The 19072-nt window shown below is 36.7% G+C and overlaps 1 protein-coding gene across 3 annotated transcripts in view; it reads right to left on the bottom strand.

Moving 5' to 3' along the window:
• Window positions 1–3932: 3932 nt before the first annotated feature.
• LOC101693418 (MDM2 binding protein) overlaps window positions 3933–19072 on the bottom strand; it is a 75276-nt gene continuing 60136 nt past the window's right edge. For all 3 annotated transcript variants that reach the window (XM_045078081.1, XM_045078080.1, XM_045078082.1), the window contains 6 exons: window positions 18045–18140; window positions 11230–11496; window positions 9085–9334; window positions 8379–8492; window positions 4958–5023; window positions 3933–4185 (listed from right to left, as the gene is read on the bottom strand). In XM_045078081.1, coding sequence (XP_044934016.1) covers window positions 4147–4185; window positions 4958–5023; window positions 8379–8492; window positions 9085–9334; window positions 11230–11496; window positions 18045–18140 — 832 coding nt within the window. In that variant the 3' untranslated portion in view covers window positions 3933–4146. The remainder of the gene's footprint in view (window positions 4186–4957; window positions 5024–8378; window positions 8493–9084; window positions 9335–11229; window positions 11497–18044; window positions 18141–19072) is intronic.

Below are 19072 nucleotides of genomic sequence, written 5' to 3'. Positions count from 1 at the left end.
GAACAGTGACTTTATAGGTAATTCAATGGCACTAAATTTGTACCTATCAATACTTACTCTGAGTGTAAATGGACTAAATGCTGCAAACAAAGGCACAGTGTATCAGACTGGATAAAATAACAAAACCCATCAATATGCTGCTGGACTAATTTTAGACTTACATCTACAGATTAAAAGTGAGGGGGTGGAGAACAAGTTACCATGCTAATGGACATCAAAAGAAAGCTGGAATAGCCATCCTTATATGTGACAAACTAGATTTTAAACCAAAGACTATAATAAGAGATAAAAGACAAAAATGCAATCTACACATTCAATGCAATACCTATCAAAATAACACCAACATTTTTCACAGAGCTGGAACAAACAATTATAAAATTTGTACGGAACCAGAAGAGAATAGGCAAAGTACGGTTGAAAAAGAAAACTAAAGTTGGAAGCATCGCAGTTCTGAACTTTGAGCTCTATTACAAAGCTGTAATCATCAAGACAGTATGGTACTGGCACAAAAACAGAAACACAGATCGGTGGAACAGACAAGAAAACCCAGAAACTGATGTCAACTCTATGGTCAACTAATCTTCAACAAAGCAAGAAAGAATATCCAATGGAAAAAAGACAGTGTCTTCCACAAATGGTGTTGGAAAAATTGGACAGCCACATTCAGAAGAATGAAACTGGATGATTTTCTTACATCATACAGAAAAGTAAACTCAAAATGGATGAAAGTCCTAAATCTTAGACAGGAATCCATCAAAATCCTAGAGAAGAATGCAGGCAGCAACGTGTTTAACCCCAGCTGCAACAACTTCTTGCTAGACACATCTCCAAAGGCAAGCAGAACAAAAACAAAAATGACTATCGGGACTTCATCAGGATAAAAAGCTTTTGCACAGCAAAGGAAACAGTTGACAATACTAAAAGGGAATCTATAGAATGAGAGAAGATATTTGCAAATGACTTATCAGATAGAGGGCTAGTGTCCAAAATCTGTAAAGAACTTACCAAACTCAGCACCCAAAAAACAAACAATCCAATCCAGAAATGGGCAAAAAACATGAACAGACATTTCTCCAAAGAAAACATACAAATGGCCAATAGAAACATGAAAACATGCTCAACATCACTTGACATCAGGGAAATACAAATCAAAACCACAGTGAGATACCACCTCACACTGGTCAGAATGGCTTAAATTAAGATGTCAGAAAACAAGTCTTGGCGAGGATGCAGAGAAAGTGGAATCTTCTTACACTGTTGGTGGGAATGCAAACTGGTGCAGCCACTGTGGAAAACAATATGGAGGTCCCTCAAAAAGCTAAAAATAGGGCGCCTGGGTGGCTCAGTGGGTTAAGCCGCTGCCTTCGGCTCAGGTCATGATCTCAGGGTCCTGGGATCGAGTCCCGCATCGGGCTCTCTGCTCAGCAGGGAGTCTGCTTCCTCCTCTCTCTCTCTGCCTGCCTCTCTGCCTACTTGTGATCTCTGTCAAATAAATAAAAAAATAAAATCTTAAAAAAAAAAAAAAAAGCTAAAAATAGAGCTACCCTATGATCATGATCCAGCAGTTGCACTAAATATATATCCAAAGGATACAGACATAGTGATTTAAAGTGGTACACGCACCCCAAAGTTTATAGCAGTAATGTCCACAATAGCCAAAATATGGGAAGAGCCTAGATGTCCATTGGCAGATGAATGGATAAAAAAGATGTATTACCTCTACAATGGAGTATTAATCAGCCATCAAAAAGAATGAAATCTTGCCATTTGCAAGGACTTGGATAGAACTAGAGGGTACTATGCTAAGGGAAATAAGTCAGTCAGAGGAAAAAAAATGGCATCATTTCATTCATATGTGGAAGAAACAAAACAGATGAACAAAGCGAAAGGGAAGGAAAAATAAAATGAGATAAAAATCGAAGGGAGGCAAACCATAAGAGACTCTTAACTATAAGTGTTTGTTTTACTGAGGGTTGCTAGAGGGGAGGAGAGGAGGGATGGGGCAACTGGGTGATGGGCATTAAGGAGGGCACTCGATGTAATGAGCACTGGTGTTAGTTATATGCAACTCATGAATTACTAAATTCTACCCTGAAACTAATAATACAGGGTATTTTTTTTTTTTTTTTTAGATCTTATTTATTTATTTGACAGAGAGAGATTGCAAGTAGGCAGAGAGGCAGGCCAGGGGCGGGGGAGGAAGCAGGCTCCCTGGTGAGCAGAGAGCCCGATGTGGGGCTCAATCCCAGGACCTTGGGATCATGACCTGAGGCGAAGGCAGAGGCTCAACCCACTGAGCCACCCAGGTGCCCCAATACAGGGTATGTTAACTAAATTGAATTTAAATAACAAATTTAAAAATTAAATAACAAAATTTTTAAAAAATTAAGCTGGTGTGAGTATTTAGTAATGATTTGCCTTGGGTAAATAGGGGATGGCTGAGTGTTAAGTTGAATTTTATAAGAAAGTCAAATATTTTCAAAATGATTATAGCATTTTCCTTTCCCACCAGCAATACATGAGATTTCCAAATGTTCCACATAGTCACCAAGACATGGTATCATCAGTTTTAAAATTGGATCCATTCTAGTGGGTGTTTAGTAACATCTCATTATGGTTTTAATTTGCCTTCCCCTGATGGCTGATGATACTGCACATCATTTCATGTGTTTATTGCCATTCCTATATCTTCTTTTGTGAAATGTTTTTTCTACTCCTTGCCTATTTAAAAAAAACAAAAACAAAAACTTAGATAATGTAAAACAGTAAAGGTTCTTTATATATTTTAAATAAAATGCTCATCAGCACTATTTTCCGTCCTCAGAAAAAGGAAACAGGGACTCTGCTGGTCGGTGTCCAAACTAATTTCTCAGACAGGCAATTTGGAAATATTACCATCAATCTAAGAGCCACAGATTCCACTCCTAAAAAGTTATACTAAGGAATAATTGGTGATATATTAGAAAATTCATTAGAGTTTTATTTATAATACGGAAAAAGTGAGCCTGTATGTCCAATAAAGGGGACTGGTTAAACAAATTGTGGTTCCCTGGTATTATGCAGTAATTAAAATGATACATGATATAAAATTCATGGTTCATTTTTAAGTGAAAAGCAACCTATAAATTAATACACATATGTGTATGAGCACACATACACACATATGGATGACCCCCATTTTAAAAATATTTAAAAAATAATTATATATATATTTTTAAAATAGCAACAGTGGTGGGGTGCCTGGGTGGCTCAGGTCATGATCTCAGGGTCCTGGGGTCCAGCCCGAGTTGGCTCCCTGCTTAGCAGGAGGTCAGCTTCTCCCTCTGACCCTCCCCCCCCAGTTCATGCTTGCTCTCTCTCTCTCTCAAATAAAGGAATAAAATCTTTAAAAAATATATTAGCAGTGGTTACATAAGACAGTGAGGCAATGTTGGAATTTGTTTTTTACTCTGTTTTGTATTTTCTGCATTTCCCTGATTTTGTACCATGGGAAAAGGTCTTATTTTCTGGTAATCTCTACTTAGTCATTCTCACTATATCTTATTTTCACAATTTCTTCCCTTTCTTTGTTTTTAATCCCAAATAAACATTGATAGCTCCAAGAGCAGTGGCTCTGGGGCGGGGGTAAGGGAAGATGGCTACCTGTGTGAATTTTTTTTTACCAATATTTTCTAAACCAGGAATCGTCCAATTAAGTATGCTGTTGGGTCACATAAGAAAAGCCACTGGCAATATCTCACTTGAAATTCAGTAATTTCAATAAGCCTAAAAACAAAGACATTTACCAAGAAGAAAAGAAATACCATTTTCAATTTATTGGAAATTATTAAATAACAAAGAGTAAAATTTTAAACACATATATAAAAATATTAACTTTAAAAATTAAAATATGGTAAAAAAAAAAAAAAAAAAAAAAAAAAAAAAAAAAAAATTAAAATATGGTGAAACTATAAAATAAGTATACAATTAAAGAACGCATTAACTGAGCATCCTCAAAACTATATAAATATTGGATATTTATGAAATTCTTTAGAGATGCAATATCTATTCTCTGAATAAAGTTTAAAATATTTTTATAATTTTCAAACTAACGAAGTAGCAATAGCTCTGTCCAATTTATAAGTGTCCAAAGTGAAAGATTCTGTGTTATTTCTTGCTTGTCTTTTCCAATACCCACTCAATCACCTAGAAGGAGAAAAAATAAGATAATTGTTTACTTCTACTGAAAACACAAGGGACAGAAAAAGATACAGTTAAAACTTTTAAAGTGTGGTAGAAAATTTTAAACAAAGTCACATGTCAAAATCTCAAAACACAATTTATCTTAAAAAACACATTTTATTTTCTAACTGAAGAAAATAAAACTGAAGCTGGATTCCTACTGTAGAGTACCATAACCGCCCTCACCCGACACAATGAAGATTCTGCACTGTTTTCTCACCTTTTTTTCCGGTTGTTTCCTAAGGGTCACCAGAAAGAAATTAAACCAAACTTTGAAAACAACTATGGATATTGGATTAATTTTTCCAGCACTTTGGATTATTTAACAGTTTTTCTTTCTTAACATCACCTTTAGAAACCCTTTTGTTGGGGCGCCTGGGTGGCTCAGTGGGTTAAAGCCTCTGCCTTTGGCTCAGGTGATGATTTCAGGGTCCTGGGATCAAGCCCCGCATCGGGCTCTCTGCTCAGCGGGGAGTCTGCTTCCCCCTCTCTCTCTGCCTGACTCTCTGCCTACTTGTGATTTCTGTCTGTCAAAATCTTAAAAAAAAAAAAAAAAAAAGAAACCCTTTTGTTAACTGAGCTGTCTGTTAAGAACTCCTAAATGCTCTGTTTGCATTAGCCTATTATTAAGTATGTAAAAGAGAGTTCTCACACAGCATATGTGACGGCATCGTAGCTGTCCTGAAATAAAACAGCAATTTAATTGAATGGAGTTTCTTAGGGATCAGTTATTTACCTGCACAGCATTGTTGTTTGCTGCTTTCTTCATTTCTTCAAATAGACCCCTTGAAGTCTTAAGATCCTAAAAATAACAAAATAAAGTATTTCACAAGTTGTACATTAAATTACAGGGAATAAGTCATTATTAAATAAACTTGAGATTATCCTAAATCATTCTACAAGTATCAGTGTGACTCAGGAAATACTACAAAAAAATTGAAGTATTATTATAATTTAGCTTTATCCCCAAATATCAAGATTCTCTAACAATAAAACACACATACATAAATTTCTGTCATTCCTTTTTTTTTTTAAATTAATTTATTTATTTGAGAGAGAGAGCACAAGTTGGGGTGGGCAGAGCATGGGTGGCAGAGGCAGAGGGAGAGGAGATCTCAGGACCCCAGGATCTCCATCACCTGAAACAAAGGCAGATGCTGAGCCAACTGAGCCACCCAGGTGCCCCCACATTTCTGTGATTCTAACCTCCTATTCCCAGAAGCACTAACCAAATCGAAGCCCCATCCTCGATTATAAATGTCCACAAATGCTTTGGTACTCAGGAAATGAATATACAGCATTTATACCTACTTTTCAGATAAAATATCTTTTCTCTCTTCTTTTTGGTTATTTTACTCCACAACAAAGAGGGAGTCACATAGGAAAGGAAACTGAAACCTCTGACTTTTAGAAAATATGATTGTATCAAATTAGATTACAAAGTAAATTAAAAAAATCTAATTGTATTTAAAAAAAGCAGTCCTCTGGCTCTCCCTCTAAGTTAGGCTTCCCAGAGGGGAGAAAGCTGCTTTCAGTTTTTTCAGCTGCTTCCCTTATGTACACCTGCATGTTTCTAAATAATATGCTTATGCTGCTGCTTTTGGATTTCGCAATTTTAGATGATGATCGTGGTTAGCAGTTACAAAGGTAATGGATTCCGGTCTCTGAATCCCGCCACCTCGCTCTCCTTCTCAGTAACTGTTACACCAGTTTCGATCACTAAATAGTCCATGTCTGCATGATTAAACCTACGTACATACAGCTCAGTCCTGAGCTAAGTTATGGTATTCTAATTATCTTATGTTTAATCTAATGATCTAATGATTCGATTAATTCTAATGATCTAATGTTTGTTTAATCTCTATTTAAATAATATTTGCTTCATTTGACATGTATGTAATTCTGGGTCCCCCTGCCAAATGCTACAATCGCCTGATTAAATGTACAAATAGCAAAGTTGTTTCAAATACTCAAATACACTGGCTAACCTCTTGGTTCAGTTTTTCAAAAAATCTGATTTTTCATTATTATTCTGATTTTTCCCTCTGGTGATCCTTCTCCCACAGCCTGCTCTGATCCGGTCTGACTGCTCCCTGGGTTAGTTCTTTCTGGACTCCATCCCTGTTCTGCAGAACTTCGTTCTCTTGCCCATGCTTCTGAGGATGTACGAATGACTGCTTTTTTTAGACCTTCCCCATCTGAACTATCTCAGAATCCTCATATCTGATTGAATTTGTGACCAGGTATAACAAAGTAGGTCACCTCATTTCCCTCAGACTGGAAGGTACTTTTCTACTGTCTTCTAGCATATGACATTACTCAATGTGGAGAAATCCATGGCCATTCTAAGTCTCAGTTCTTCATATGCAAAATTCCCTTCTGCGAAGCTTTTAAGAAGTGTTCTCTCTATTGCAAGAGGTATGGAATCCCACAATGAGGCGGCTTGTTGTAGAACTGCCATTCACTGGGCTGGACAAGCTGTGTGCCACCATGGCTCCTGTGTTCTTCGGTTCTGGAAAACTTGGTTAGATTTTTGATAGTTGGCTCTCTTTTATTCTCTATTTTTAAAACTTCTATTAGTAGCATAGTGGATCTTCTGGATTAGTCCCGCCATTTTCTGATCCTATGTTTCATGTTTTTGTCATATGATTCTAATTTCTGGAAACTTTCTTAATCTCAACTATTCAGCCTCTCTGTAGGATTGATTTTATTGTATTTTTAATTTCAAAGAGCCTCCATCTTCTACAGAGATTCTGGAAACAGCATCCTGTTCTAGCTTTATGGATCCAATTACATTATATTTTCTCTTTCTGAGAAAATTATAGTTTTTTAAAGTCTTTTATAGCATTCTGCCCCTTAAGAGTTCCCTTCATTCCTTTATGTTCTGGTATCTCTTTTTTTGAAAAAGTCTCAAAAGTCTGCTAATCCTTGGCAGTCCAATCATACACAAAAATGAGACCTGAATCTTAGTGGAAGCTCTGTCTGGTGGCTTCACGAGGCAGGGTGCTAAGGCGGCCGTCGGCTTTTCCCTTGGGACCTTTACTTCCTTCTTCTCCAGAGGCTCTTTCCGGCAGCGTCACAGAGGTGGGGGAAGAGACGAACGTGCAGTGTACCTCGTAGTGACCTCCGTGGGAGGGCTTGTGGAGGAAGCTGAGGGCTCACTTTGTAGAGTTTATTCAATTCCCCTATCATCCACCTGACACACCCCTGCTTTCCAGGATACCCGGTATCTTCAAATCCTAAGCACCTCAGAGACTGTCCCTTGAAGAGGTTCGAGTCTCACTGGCGCTCCACGGCACAGGCACTTAGGTTCTAACTTCCTTAACTCTGAGATACCACACTTGTGTGTGCTTTGTCTTGTCCAATCCACAAGGGGCTAAACATTTTTTTCTCTCTTCTTTTCTTTGTTTTTGCACTTTAATACCATCTTTCTTGAGAGATTTTAAAAAGAAGGTGAATTGAATGCATGTGGTCAATCTGCAGTTTTAAGAACCCACACAAAACTGCGATTTGAGTCAAAAACTCTTCACTGGACATAACCTAACATCATCTAAGTTGTACAGAAGCGTCATCTGAGTCGCTGATCTGTCCAGTGTGTTACAACTAGGCGATAATGGACTCAAAATTAGAAATGAGGTATTCTGATACCCATTCCAGTTGCCTTTTTACTATATATTAAAACTACTAATTAAACATGTTTTGAGGGGCACCTGGATGGCTCAGATGGTTGGACATCTGCCTTTGGCTCAGGTCATGATCTCAGCGTCCTGGAACAGACCCTCACGTAGGGCTCCAAGCTCAGTGGGGAGCCTGCTCTGTCTCTGCCCCTGCTTGTGCTCACACTCTCTCTCAAATGAATAAATTAAAAAAATCTTAAAAAAAGAAAAAAAACATGTTTTAAACCTTATTATCAACTTAAGTCAAAGACTTGTTAGGGAAATACTGAGGATACATTTTAAATATAGTTTTCTTCATATGAAGACAAAAATGAAACAAGTCTGATATACTTTGGCTCCAATTTTTCTATCTCCACTTAAAATATCTGGGAAAGATTATTAGCTATCAGTATAAAAATAACTCACTAAAAATGACTTTATGTCAACGAGGAACGTCAGAACATGACTTCAATTTTACTGTTAGTAGAGAAGACACCATACCTTCAGATAGAACTTGGAGATCTCAAAGAGACGTTGGCTGCATGCAGAGAAACATCCATGGGCCTCAGTAATGCTGTGTTTCTTCAGGGTTTCTGTAACCACCTCTTTCAGTATCTTGGATAGAACATAACATATGACTAATATTTCTTGGAAAAGGTACAAACCTATTATTTCATCTTTAGAGTTCAGTTGTGTGAATTACATCATCATGTAACTATGTGAAAGACAAGTTCACTAGGACAAAACAACTAGGAAAAAAAAAAAGAAATCTGGAACATTTACATGGTCATACATGTCACCAGATATCTATTAGAAAGAAATGATGGCAGTATCTGAAGAGGAATTCAAATCATGAGTTCTGAATCAAAATCTGGGTGTAAAAGCTACATGTATTAGGGATAAATATGGGGGTGTATTTATTTTTTATTATGGAAAATTTCAAACACTGAGAAGTAGAGAGAACATTTTATAACAAATCTCTATCTTGGTAGATCAACCAGTTTCAATGAGGATCAATTTGTGGCTAATTTGGTTTCATTTATACCTCTGCCCACTCATCCATTGTCCTTCTTATTCAGGGTTGTTTTAAAGTACATTACACATACCATTTCATTTCACTCATAAGATTTTAGACATATATTTTAAGTGAACCAAATAAAGGAATTTCTTCCCATGTAGAACTAAGAAACAGGAAATAAATCTTTACCCGTGTGTGCTTCTGTGATCTCGATTCCTTCATTTGTCTTGATGTTTTTGGTCCATGCACACTTTTTTGACCTGACCTGGCCTTTGTAGTGACTTTTGGAGTTTCACAGCTTAGAACTGGAACTGATGGACAAGTCACAGGTAATGATGGCTCTGCTCGGGGTTTTCTGGATGTCACCACACGATGATGATGATGAGTATTGCCACTTGTTTGAGAAAGAAGAGAATCTGAACTTTCAGACTTCACAAGTCTATTGTGGAGAAATACATCAAAAACACAGATTAAGTGAATCAACAATGAGATCCATTTTTCTGTCCTAAACATGACAAGTATGTTCACTGAAACATAAACCCAAGAAAAGCAAGCAAAATTTCTTGCTACTACTGCTTTAAAGAAGTAATGTGACATCATACTATAAAGTTGCTCTGTTCTTCAAATGAGTGACTAAAACATACAAAGCAAAGAATAACTAGAATTTCAGCCAATAGGAAAAGCAACAAGCAGTGTCACCGTTGCCTTATAACTTCTCACATAAATCAGCTCTGGCATTCTAGGTGGTGAAATGTGAAAATTTAATAATCATCTGTTAAGTACTAATACTTTTCTATGAAGATAATTTTGACAAAAACACCTTAGCCTATACTTATTGTACCTATGCAATTACGTGGACAAAATAAGTATTAAATACAAATAAAACTATAAAATTGGCTCTTTCTAAAATGTTTGAATTTCCTTTCACAAGATAGGGTCCGACATCCTTCAATTCTGCTAAACCACAGGCCACAGTGTACTTTCTTTTCTAGAACACATGTCTTTTTATTAGTCACAAGTCACAAATAAGGAAGTTACTGTTATAAATTACAGGATTGGAAATGTTAATGGATTTGCTTTTTAGCTTTATCACATTTAAAAAGTACCATGAATTTGTGAAGTCCCCATAAAAATAATTTAGTTATTCCATATTAGGGAAATAGTTCTATTATTATAAGAGAATATAGTAGAATTATTATAATGGAATATAATAGAATATTAAAAAAATACTCTCATATTTTCAAATGGTAAAAAAAGATTTAGAAGTCTCATTCTAATAATATCTTATACTTTTTGAAGGATTTACATACAGTAAAAATTTAAGATGCTTTAGATGCTAAAGACCTAACTTTGACCAAGGTTCTAAAGATATATAAATTCAATGGGAATGAGAGTGTTTATGAAAACTTCTGTTCCAGTATATGGACATTTTACTTATTAGGTAGCAAAAAAAGGACCAGGAAAAGTTTCATATAATATTATGCAGTGTTTAAAGCTCTATTTTACAAAAACAATGTTTCAGGGGCCTGGGCAGGCAGAAAGCAGTGCAAGAAGCCAGGAAGAGAAGAGCTAGCAAGAAAGACCCTCTTCAGGGGTGCCTGGGTGGCTCAGTGGGTTAAGCCGCTGCCTTTGGCTCAGGTCATGATCTCAGGGTCCTGGGATCGAGTCCCGCATCGGGCTCTCCGCTCAGCGGGGAGCCTGTTTGTCTCTCTCTCTGCCTGCCTCTCTGTCTACTTGTGATCTCTCTGTGTCAAATAAATAAAATATTTTTTTAAAAAAAGAAAGACCCTCTTCAGTAGGGCAGCTCTGCTACTGAATCTATTGGACCAGATCTCTAGTGTTCCAGGGCTTAACAACCTGACGATCCATCATGCAAATGGATTATATATTAGAACAGAAAGCAAGAAATTGTGTTTTTTTCCCAAATCAATTTTTTTTTTTAGAACTTACAAGCATAATGATAAGTGCGCAAAAAAAAACAACCCAAAATTCCTGATATGAAGGAATTGATCTAAGATCTATGCAGAAAGCTACTTAAAAACAGGAAAGACTAAAAAAAAAAAAAAAAAAAAAAAAAAAACCAGGAAAGACTAATTTGAAAAAAAGGGTGGACACTAACATACTTTCTGTCATGTGACCTTTTTTTTTTAAGTAGACAGAGAGGCAGGCAGAAAGAAAGGGGGAAGCAGGCTCTCTGCTGAGCAGAAAGCCCGACGCAGGGCTCGATCCCAGGACCCTGGGATCATGACCCGAACTGAAGGCAGAGGCTTTAACCCACTGAGCCACCCAGGTGCTCCCGTCATGAGACTATTTTTAATGCACTTAATAGTTCACCTTTTTTGTGGATAAAAGCAATTCTGATCTTTTGATCTCCTTTTCAATCGAGAAACTTCAGCTCGGCGCTCGCTTTGTAACGCTTCTCCATCAGGGACACTTCCAGGCTCTGACAAGACGGCAGGGGATGGAAGAGGGCTCAACACAGTGGATACCGGAAAACTCTCTCTGGTGCAGGTGGTTTGGGTTTCATAACGGATAAGACGAGACTGAAGTTCAGAAAATCCCCCATCTCTTTCTAAAGCTTTTCGGTCATCCAAGCAGTATCTAAACAAGAGAAAGACCATTAAAATCACAGGCTCCACGACAGCAATAGCCTTTTCCCTGCCAATGAGGAAACAGCAAAACATCTACTTGAAAACCTCTTAACTTCCTAGTAATTGTTGGAGGGCTGAATGAGTGGCCGACTTTCCTCACAAGTTCAGTTTTTTCCTAGCCTGCTAGATGATATGGCAAAAGATTTAAAAATCTGAAGTATAATCTGATTCCTCTTTGACTATTTCTGGGCAACAGATTAAGTTAATGCTCTGGCTTATTTTCAGAATAATAGAGTTGCTGTTTTAATACTCTTTAAATCTCTGCCAACCTCTGATTCCTCAGCACAGCTAATATGTAACAACGTGAAATGCTGACTTCTGTTAGAAAGGGCAAGTTTATTTTCAACAAAAAGATGAAAAGGGTATAAAGGTATCCTAACTGGCTCAAAAAAGACAGCTCAGAACATCTGGAATTTTTCTTTGAAACTCCCTTCCCCCCTTACTGCTTGATTGACAGATTTTTCTTCAAACACGTTGGCTGTCCCTGTGCATCTGGTTTCTAGCAAAATCCGATCCAAGGAATCAAGGAGATGTTAGCTCAGTAAATGCTTTTGGACTTAAAGAAATCCCGTGTTGTTAAGTACAACACAGAGGCACAGCAGGAACATCACCTATGAGATACGTGACCTTGGACAACTCTTCACTTTCTTCTCTGCTACAGCTGCATCAGGGAAACACAAACGGCTTCACAGATGTCATGGGAGGCGATCCAAATTAAACCCTTCCTCGTTAGCCATCCTCTTGCCTTGTAAAGTTCTAAGATGCTCCCTAAAACCAGAACTTTGGGTCCATAAGCTTTTAGTTCAGCTCCTAACGAGTGTATCATTACCCTAATATCTGATGCCTGCCTGGTCAAAGTGTAGGGACTTTTTCTTTCCCTTGCCACTTTCATATTTGATTTCTAAGAGCTGAAATCCCTGGATTTAAATTTGGCTCCACTACTGATAAGCTGTTTACACTTGGCCAAATTACTTAACTTTATCTATGCTTCTGCTGGCCTCCTCTGCAATCTGAGATTTATAGCAGTCATTTCCACGAGCTACCATGAGGATTCCTTGCATGTGCCCTGGGCACCTGTAGGCACTCAGAAGCAGTGCCTAGAACATGGAAGCAAAACAGTCAGAAAATGCATGCTACTGTTGCTAGTGTTACTATTATTAGTGGCAGGTTTATTTGCCACCACACCAAATTTTATAGTATGCACATTATTTAAAAAGCTGTCTAGGTGATTCTAAAGCATAGCTAGGCCTGAAAAATCTCCAATCTAACCCAACAATTTGATTTAACAGGGGAGAACACTGAGATCCTAAGTCAGAACGTGCAGCCATGACATAACTCTAACTAGAACCGAGGTCTCTCAGTTCTGTGACATTCTTGCTCTAGTCTGTTTTTTAATAAAACACATGTCATTGAAAACCAGCAGTAATTCTAAGGATTACAGATGAGTTCCATTTCTCTCCTGGGCAACTGATGGAATCGAAAATAAAATCAAGAACCATGAATGTTAGGAAAGGTTCTAGGCAAGAGGCAACGTAATGCCTGACGATAGGCCTGATGAGCCTATAGAAAGTTTTTGAGAAAAAAAGATACAGTCTGACTTCAAATGAGTGTTTTTTTCTACTCGGATTTTGAATCTAACATGCAGGTATTTTCCTTCCAGTTTTAATATCTCTTGATCACAGCTGTTCATAATGTCACTCCTTCAAATGAATTATGTGTACTGCGCCGGTTGACTTTGCCATTTAAAATGTCTTCAAATGATTACACTATGACCTGGCACTGAAACAAAAAGTACTTGTAAATAATAAAGCAATGGAAACAGAGAGGAACGGTGGATATTTGATATTAGTGAAGTAATAAATGACTACACTTCTGTATTTTCTTGCAAAACAATAACCAAATGCTTTGTGCATCCAAAGAAAGAAAAATATCTTCAAGAAGATGAAGCTATTTTGTTTGCTAACTACATAAGAGGCATGATACTACCCAGCACACACCAATGTCAATGTAGGCAGGAGAAATTGCCAAATGTCTTGGAACAGATGAAATAAATTTGAAACCAAAAGGATGCTGGTGTGGCCACCCGTCATAGTTTCACAGCAGAATTTAATTTCTTGTGAAAGAAAACTGTGCATCTTACAGTCAATGGTATCTAATGCTCCAGGATAAAATGAGTGAAAAAACAAAACAAGCTACATGGGATATGTTTTATTTTGCCTTAAGAAAATACTGATTTGTGCTTGAGCAGTTATATATATCTATTTTCCAAATATTCTTTACGTTTGGTATGGGAAGAGCTCAAAGATTCCAATGGCTTACAGCAGCATGAGGAAGAAAGAACTCTCCTTCACCTTCATAATTACTTTGACATCACACTCGAATTTTGTTACAAGTGGAGTCATTATCTATGTTGAAAACAAATAGGCCCCCCTCCCCGCCCCCCACATGCCCAAGTCTTCTTGAAAAAAAGCACGTTCCTGGATTCACTGTGCTCGCCTCCTACAACCTCCCTAGTTCGATCTCAATACCCCCAGATTAAGGAACACAAATTCAGAGTAAAGAAAACGGAGTCACTGAAAGACTTATTCGTTTAAAGGGGTAGGTAGTTCCTCTTAGTCATTTTAAAGTCCTCAGATTCTGACTTCAACTGTTTCCACATGCAGACAGAAGGGTAATGTTATTGTATGTACCGATGTACGTGTATGTTACTGTATGTTCCTTGTTACTGCTGACAGTCCTGCTCTGTATTCATACACCAGCTGGTCTATCCACTCTGTTGACATCCACCTAGGCTGTCTGCAGTTGGGGCTGTTACAGATAAAACTGCTCCTTGGTCCAGTCTTCTGTGGAGTTGTGTTTTCACTTCTCTTGGGAAAATACCTAGTGTTGGAACTGCTGAACCACAGGATCTGAGTATGTTTAGTTTTATAAGAACTTTCCAGATCCTTTTCTGGAGTAGAGATATCATTTCATAGTCCCGCAAGCAATGTACTACAGTTCTAGCTGTTGCGCGTACTTGTCACTATCAGTCTTCAATTTCAACCATTTTGGTGACTGTACAGAATTTTATGGATGTACTATAATGTATTTAACCAAGCCCCTACGGTTAGACATTTCCAATGTTTCTTATTTTAAATAACATTATGGAAAATACCCTTGCATAATACCTTTCAGTGTACACACTTTTTTCCCCATTAAGCTACATTAATCAATCTGATGTTATGAACATTTGCATGGGTTTTGGTAAATTACTGGGCAGCCCTCCAGGCAGGTTGTAGCAATTTATACTTCTATGGGCTGGCTTACTCATTCATGTCTCTTCACCACTAACATGACTTCGTAAGTGAAAAGTGTCCTCGCTGTTGTTTCAATTCACATTAAGAACGTGAATTAAAAAGCAGATTTTAAAAAGTTGATAAAAACGTGTCATGTATATCAGTGATCTGTACTTCCTCTTGGGTAAACAAATGGTTCAAGATTTTGCCAGCTTTTCCATAGGAGCATTTATTTTATTTTTTTTTATTGATTTGTAAGCAATCTCTCTTTAAAACATTTTTTATTTTATTTATTTATTTGTTTGAGAGAGAAAAAGCAAGGGTACGTAGGCAGGGGGAGGAGCAGAGGGTGATCTCGAGTGGACTCCAGTGCTGCGGAGTGGACTCAAGTGGACTATGGAGCTGATGCTGGGCTCAAGTTCATGAACCTGAGACCACGACCTGAGCCAAAATCAAGAGTCAGATGCTTAACTGACTGAGCCCCACAGGCGCCCCAGCATTCTTTAATTACAAAAGAAAATACCTCCGAATTTATGCTTAAAAATACTCTCCTCAGCTCAATCCTTAGTTTAAGAATTTCTTTGGTTTCTATCAATTATTGACATTGTTGTTTCAAAATCAGGACAAATCTATCATTCTTTTCTTGTTTGGTTTCTTCCTGACAATGTATTAAAAAAGTCTTCCCCACCCCTAGAACAGATTTTCCCCTAAATTTCATGATAGTCCTTTCCTTCCACAGCTTTTCACTTTTAATTCTGAATACTCTGCGATTTATTTTGATATTTGGTGTGAACCAAGAATCATTTTAAATTAATTTATTTTTATTTGCATATTTAATCATATTCTCACTGCTATCTACTGAATAGTTCATCTTTTGCCCTATGATTTGAAATTTTTCTTCTAGTAGATCAAATTCGTATGTATATTTGCTTTTTTCCTTGGATTTCCTATTTAGTTCTAGTTCTACACTGTAATTATAATAGCTTTAAAATACAATTTTCTGGCTATATGATAAAATTAATCTTATTCTTTAAATAAAAGGAAGGAGATAAATTATAGAACTATTTCAGCCAAAGTTTCAAAGTTGTTAAAAATTATATTAAATATTTATATTTATTCCACAAGAATTAATGCCTCTAGAATATGATATGTGCATAGGGAAACAAGGCATGTTTCCCTGAAGTAATCAACGCTGCATTTATGCCCCTGATATAGGTTATTTGCAATTTTTTCCATTCTACATTTCTTGCAAAACTACTTCTAATATTTATGGTTTTATTGCTATTTTCAATAAGATCTTTTCTCGTAGTATTTAAAATTGGACATGGTAAACTAGGCATGTATTTTATCATTGGTCACTTTTCAAATTTACTACTTCTAACCATCTTTCAGGTCTCAAACAAACAAAAAATAAAAACAAAAAAATACTTCTACGATCTCCTTTTCGATATATATACTCTTTTGAGTTTATAACTCTTCAAAGCTCTCTACCTAGATTTACTTATTTTAACTGACTAGCCAAAACAGTGATTAAAACAGAAACATTCAGCACAATGGGTAAAAAGGAAAAAGCAGTGATCATAGGTATCTTTTAAACTCTTGCACCTGACTTTAATGGGGAATTTAAATCTGATGCTTGAAAATAAAATAACCAAATATTTTGCCTCTAGTGTCAAACTTACATACAAACTCTTTAAATGAAATAAATCCTATTTAAACAAAGCAAGGAAAGTAAACATTTCTAGAATGACTTGCTGGCTGGCCCTCCACACCTTCCATATTTTCTCAATTGTACACCGTCTTTCCAATCTGCCCAAGCTGGAAACCCTGAATTCTTGTCATCTCCTTTTTCTCATCTCTAACATCTAACGGGTCTAAGGTTCTTTAGACAGCTATAAGTTTGTATTCTCTTTCCTATTTCCACGGCCTTGATAGCCAAGCATATAATTTCATGCTTTAAAAATAAAGGCATTTTTACTCCTCAAAAAAAAAAAAAAAAAGATCGATCTCCCTCCCATGTCACTAGTGACCTTTGTGACTTCATGATTTCATCTTATTATAGTACAATACATTTATCACTCCTGTTCAGAAATACAAATCTAGTGACTCGGTGGCCCAGTCAGTTAAGCAGTATCTTTGGTTCAGGTCCCGATCCCAGGGTCTGGGACTGAGCCCAGAGGCAGGCTCCCTGTTTTTCCCTCTGCCCCTCCCCGCTGCTCAATCAAGCTCTCTCTCTCTCAAATAAAGAAATAAAATCTTTAAAAAATAAAAAATGTAATTTATCTTCCTAGAATCTGTAACTCTGTACTTTGTTTCTCTCCTAGACATTGCCTTTTCTGCCAGGTTTACTCCAATTCATTCTTTGAAACATAGTTCAGATTTCCTCTTGGAAACACTCTCAGGTAGTTCTTGGCATTTAATTCTTCCAACCACTGGGCAGATATCTGTATTTTAACATATTTATAGTCTACTAAAATTATGTGTTTTCTTTCTCCCCTGTAGAGTATATGCTTCGAACTGGCAGAAATAATTGTCCTTTGTATCTTTAGCTTCTGAGTGAAAGACGGTCAGTATTTTTAAAGTTTACATGAAATGAAGATTAAGTTTATAAGCCAATCAAAATAGGATGTTTCAGGCAAATTATTTTACAAAATGAATCACCAAGGTCTTAAAAATTCATCATAAAATATTTTATCACCATTATTGAATTTCTTGTCCTTGTGAAAATGGTAGATGTGCATGTACATAGCCTCAGAAACTGCTAATTCCTTTATATAAGAGAATTCTCTGAACTTTTATTCAACTGGTCAATAAAAATTCTAGAAAAATTTACAGATAATTAACATAGTGCAAATGGGAACACATTTCATCTAATAGTTTCTGAGTAATTACAATGTAATTAGTGACCAAGGATTATTAATGTAACCAGTAGTATAAATATATATTTATAACATAGGGATGAAAATATTTTTGATTAAAATGTCTGGTAATTAATAATATAATATTTAAATGCTACAAAACTGATCAATCATCAAATACCTTTTTTTTTTTTTAACAACAGAAGATAAACTCTTACTTGTGTACACACTGCTTTGTTCTCTGAGTGATACACTTTTCTTTAGCTTTTTATCTTTTTATATTTTATTAGAGATACTCTTCACAATGAAAAAAGAAAAGCTTCACCAGCAACATGCAGAAGAATAAAGTGTAAATAAAAACTTACTCAATCCCATGATAATGACACACTGAGGCTTTTTCAAAAGGTAAACCCTGAAGTTTCCGAGGACTAAGTTCCGGTGTCAGAACAAAAGTCTTTTCCCTAAAACAAAAAAGTTTTCATTTGTATTTAGTTTATTTAGTGAAAAATAGAGTTCAAGAAAGCATCTAGAAAACAAAATCTGACTTCCTTCTCTATAAGTGAATCTTACATGGGATAAAAATTATGTAACATCAAGAAAGCATAAGAAAAATCAAACAAGGTTAAGCCTAAGTAGGTTCTGTCTCTTACATTTCCCGTGCACGTCAACTTTCTGAAGTTATGATGTTATTTATTTCACAAGACTATTCGGAGAAATGGCTAAATCAAGAATGAAAAATGATTTGTAGTGGAAATTCAAGAAGCAGCATTATTCCAGAAGAATTTTTTGTTGTTGTTGTTGGTATAGTGAACTAATGTTGTTGCATTTAGTTAGGTTCTTCTTAGGAGGGGGATAATTAAAGTCAATTCAAATCTTTTGGTAACAAAAGTATTTACTTTCTACTGTAACACATGAAGTATCCAGATTTTTCTTCCCCTGGGAATATAGTCCTGTTGACACCTACTTTAAGAGTTATTAGCAACCTGTTAGATATCAAAGGATATGGAGATTGCTGACTTCGGTTATGCTTTTGAAGTAGGTTCCAATCAGCAGGTATGGGAGAAGTAATCATATGGTGAGCTTACAATATTCATGCTCAACCCCTTCCATACTCAGACCCGCAGGGGTATATCAAAATCTCAGGAAGAAGGTCACTGCAATTAGGTTAAACTCTCCTGCTTATTCTAAGAGGTGCCCACTCTCCGCAACCCTCACCTTTCTCTTCCTGAGTTGAGAGGCACTGTTCCAATTCATCGGATCATGTTTCTGAAGCTCAGAACAGGTTAGATGGAAACGGGAGAAGAATGCAACAGCGCCTCTATGACTATGCAACATAGTCAAGAGAATGCAATACCAGGCGCCTGAATTCAGAAGACTTGGAGACGGTATACGG

This window comes from Mustela putorius, unplaced genomic scaffold (genome assembly GCF_011764305.1).
Source record: "Mustela putorius furo isolate JIRA1106 unplaced genomic scaffold, ASM1176430v1.1 tig00000228_pilon_pilon_pilon, whole genome shotgun sequence".
NCBI classification, from domain to species: domain Eukaryota; kingdom Metazoa; phylum Chordata; class Mammalia; order Carnivora; family Mustelidae; genus Mustela; species Mustela putorius.
The sequence above is the reverse complement of the archived record's forward strand: the minus strand, read 5'-3'. Positions and strand labels throughout refer to the sequence as shown.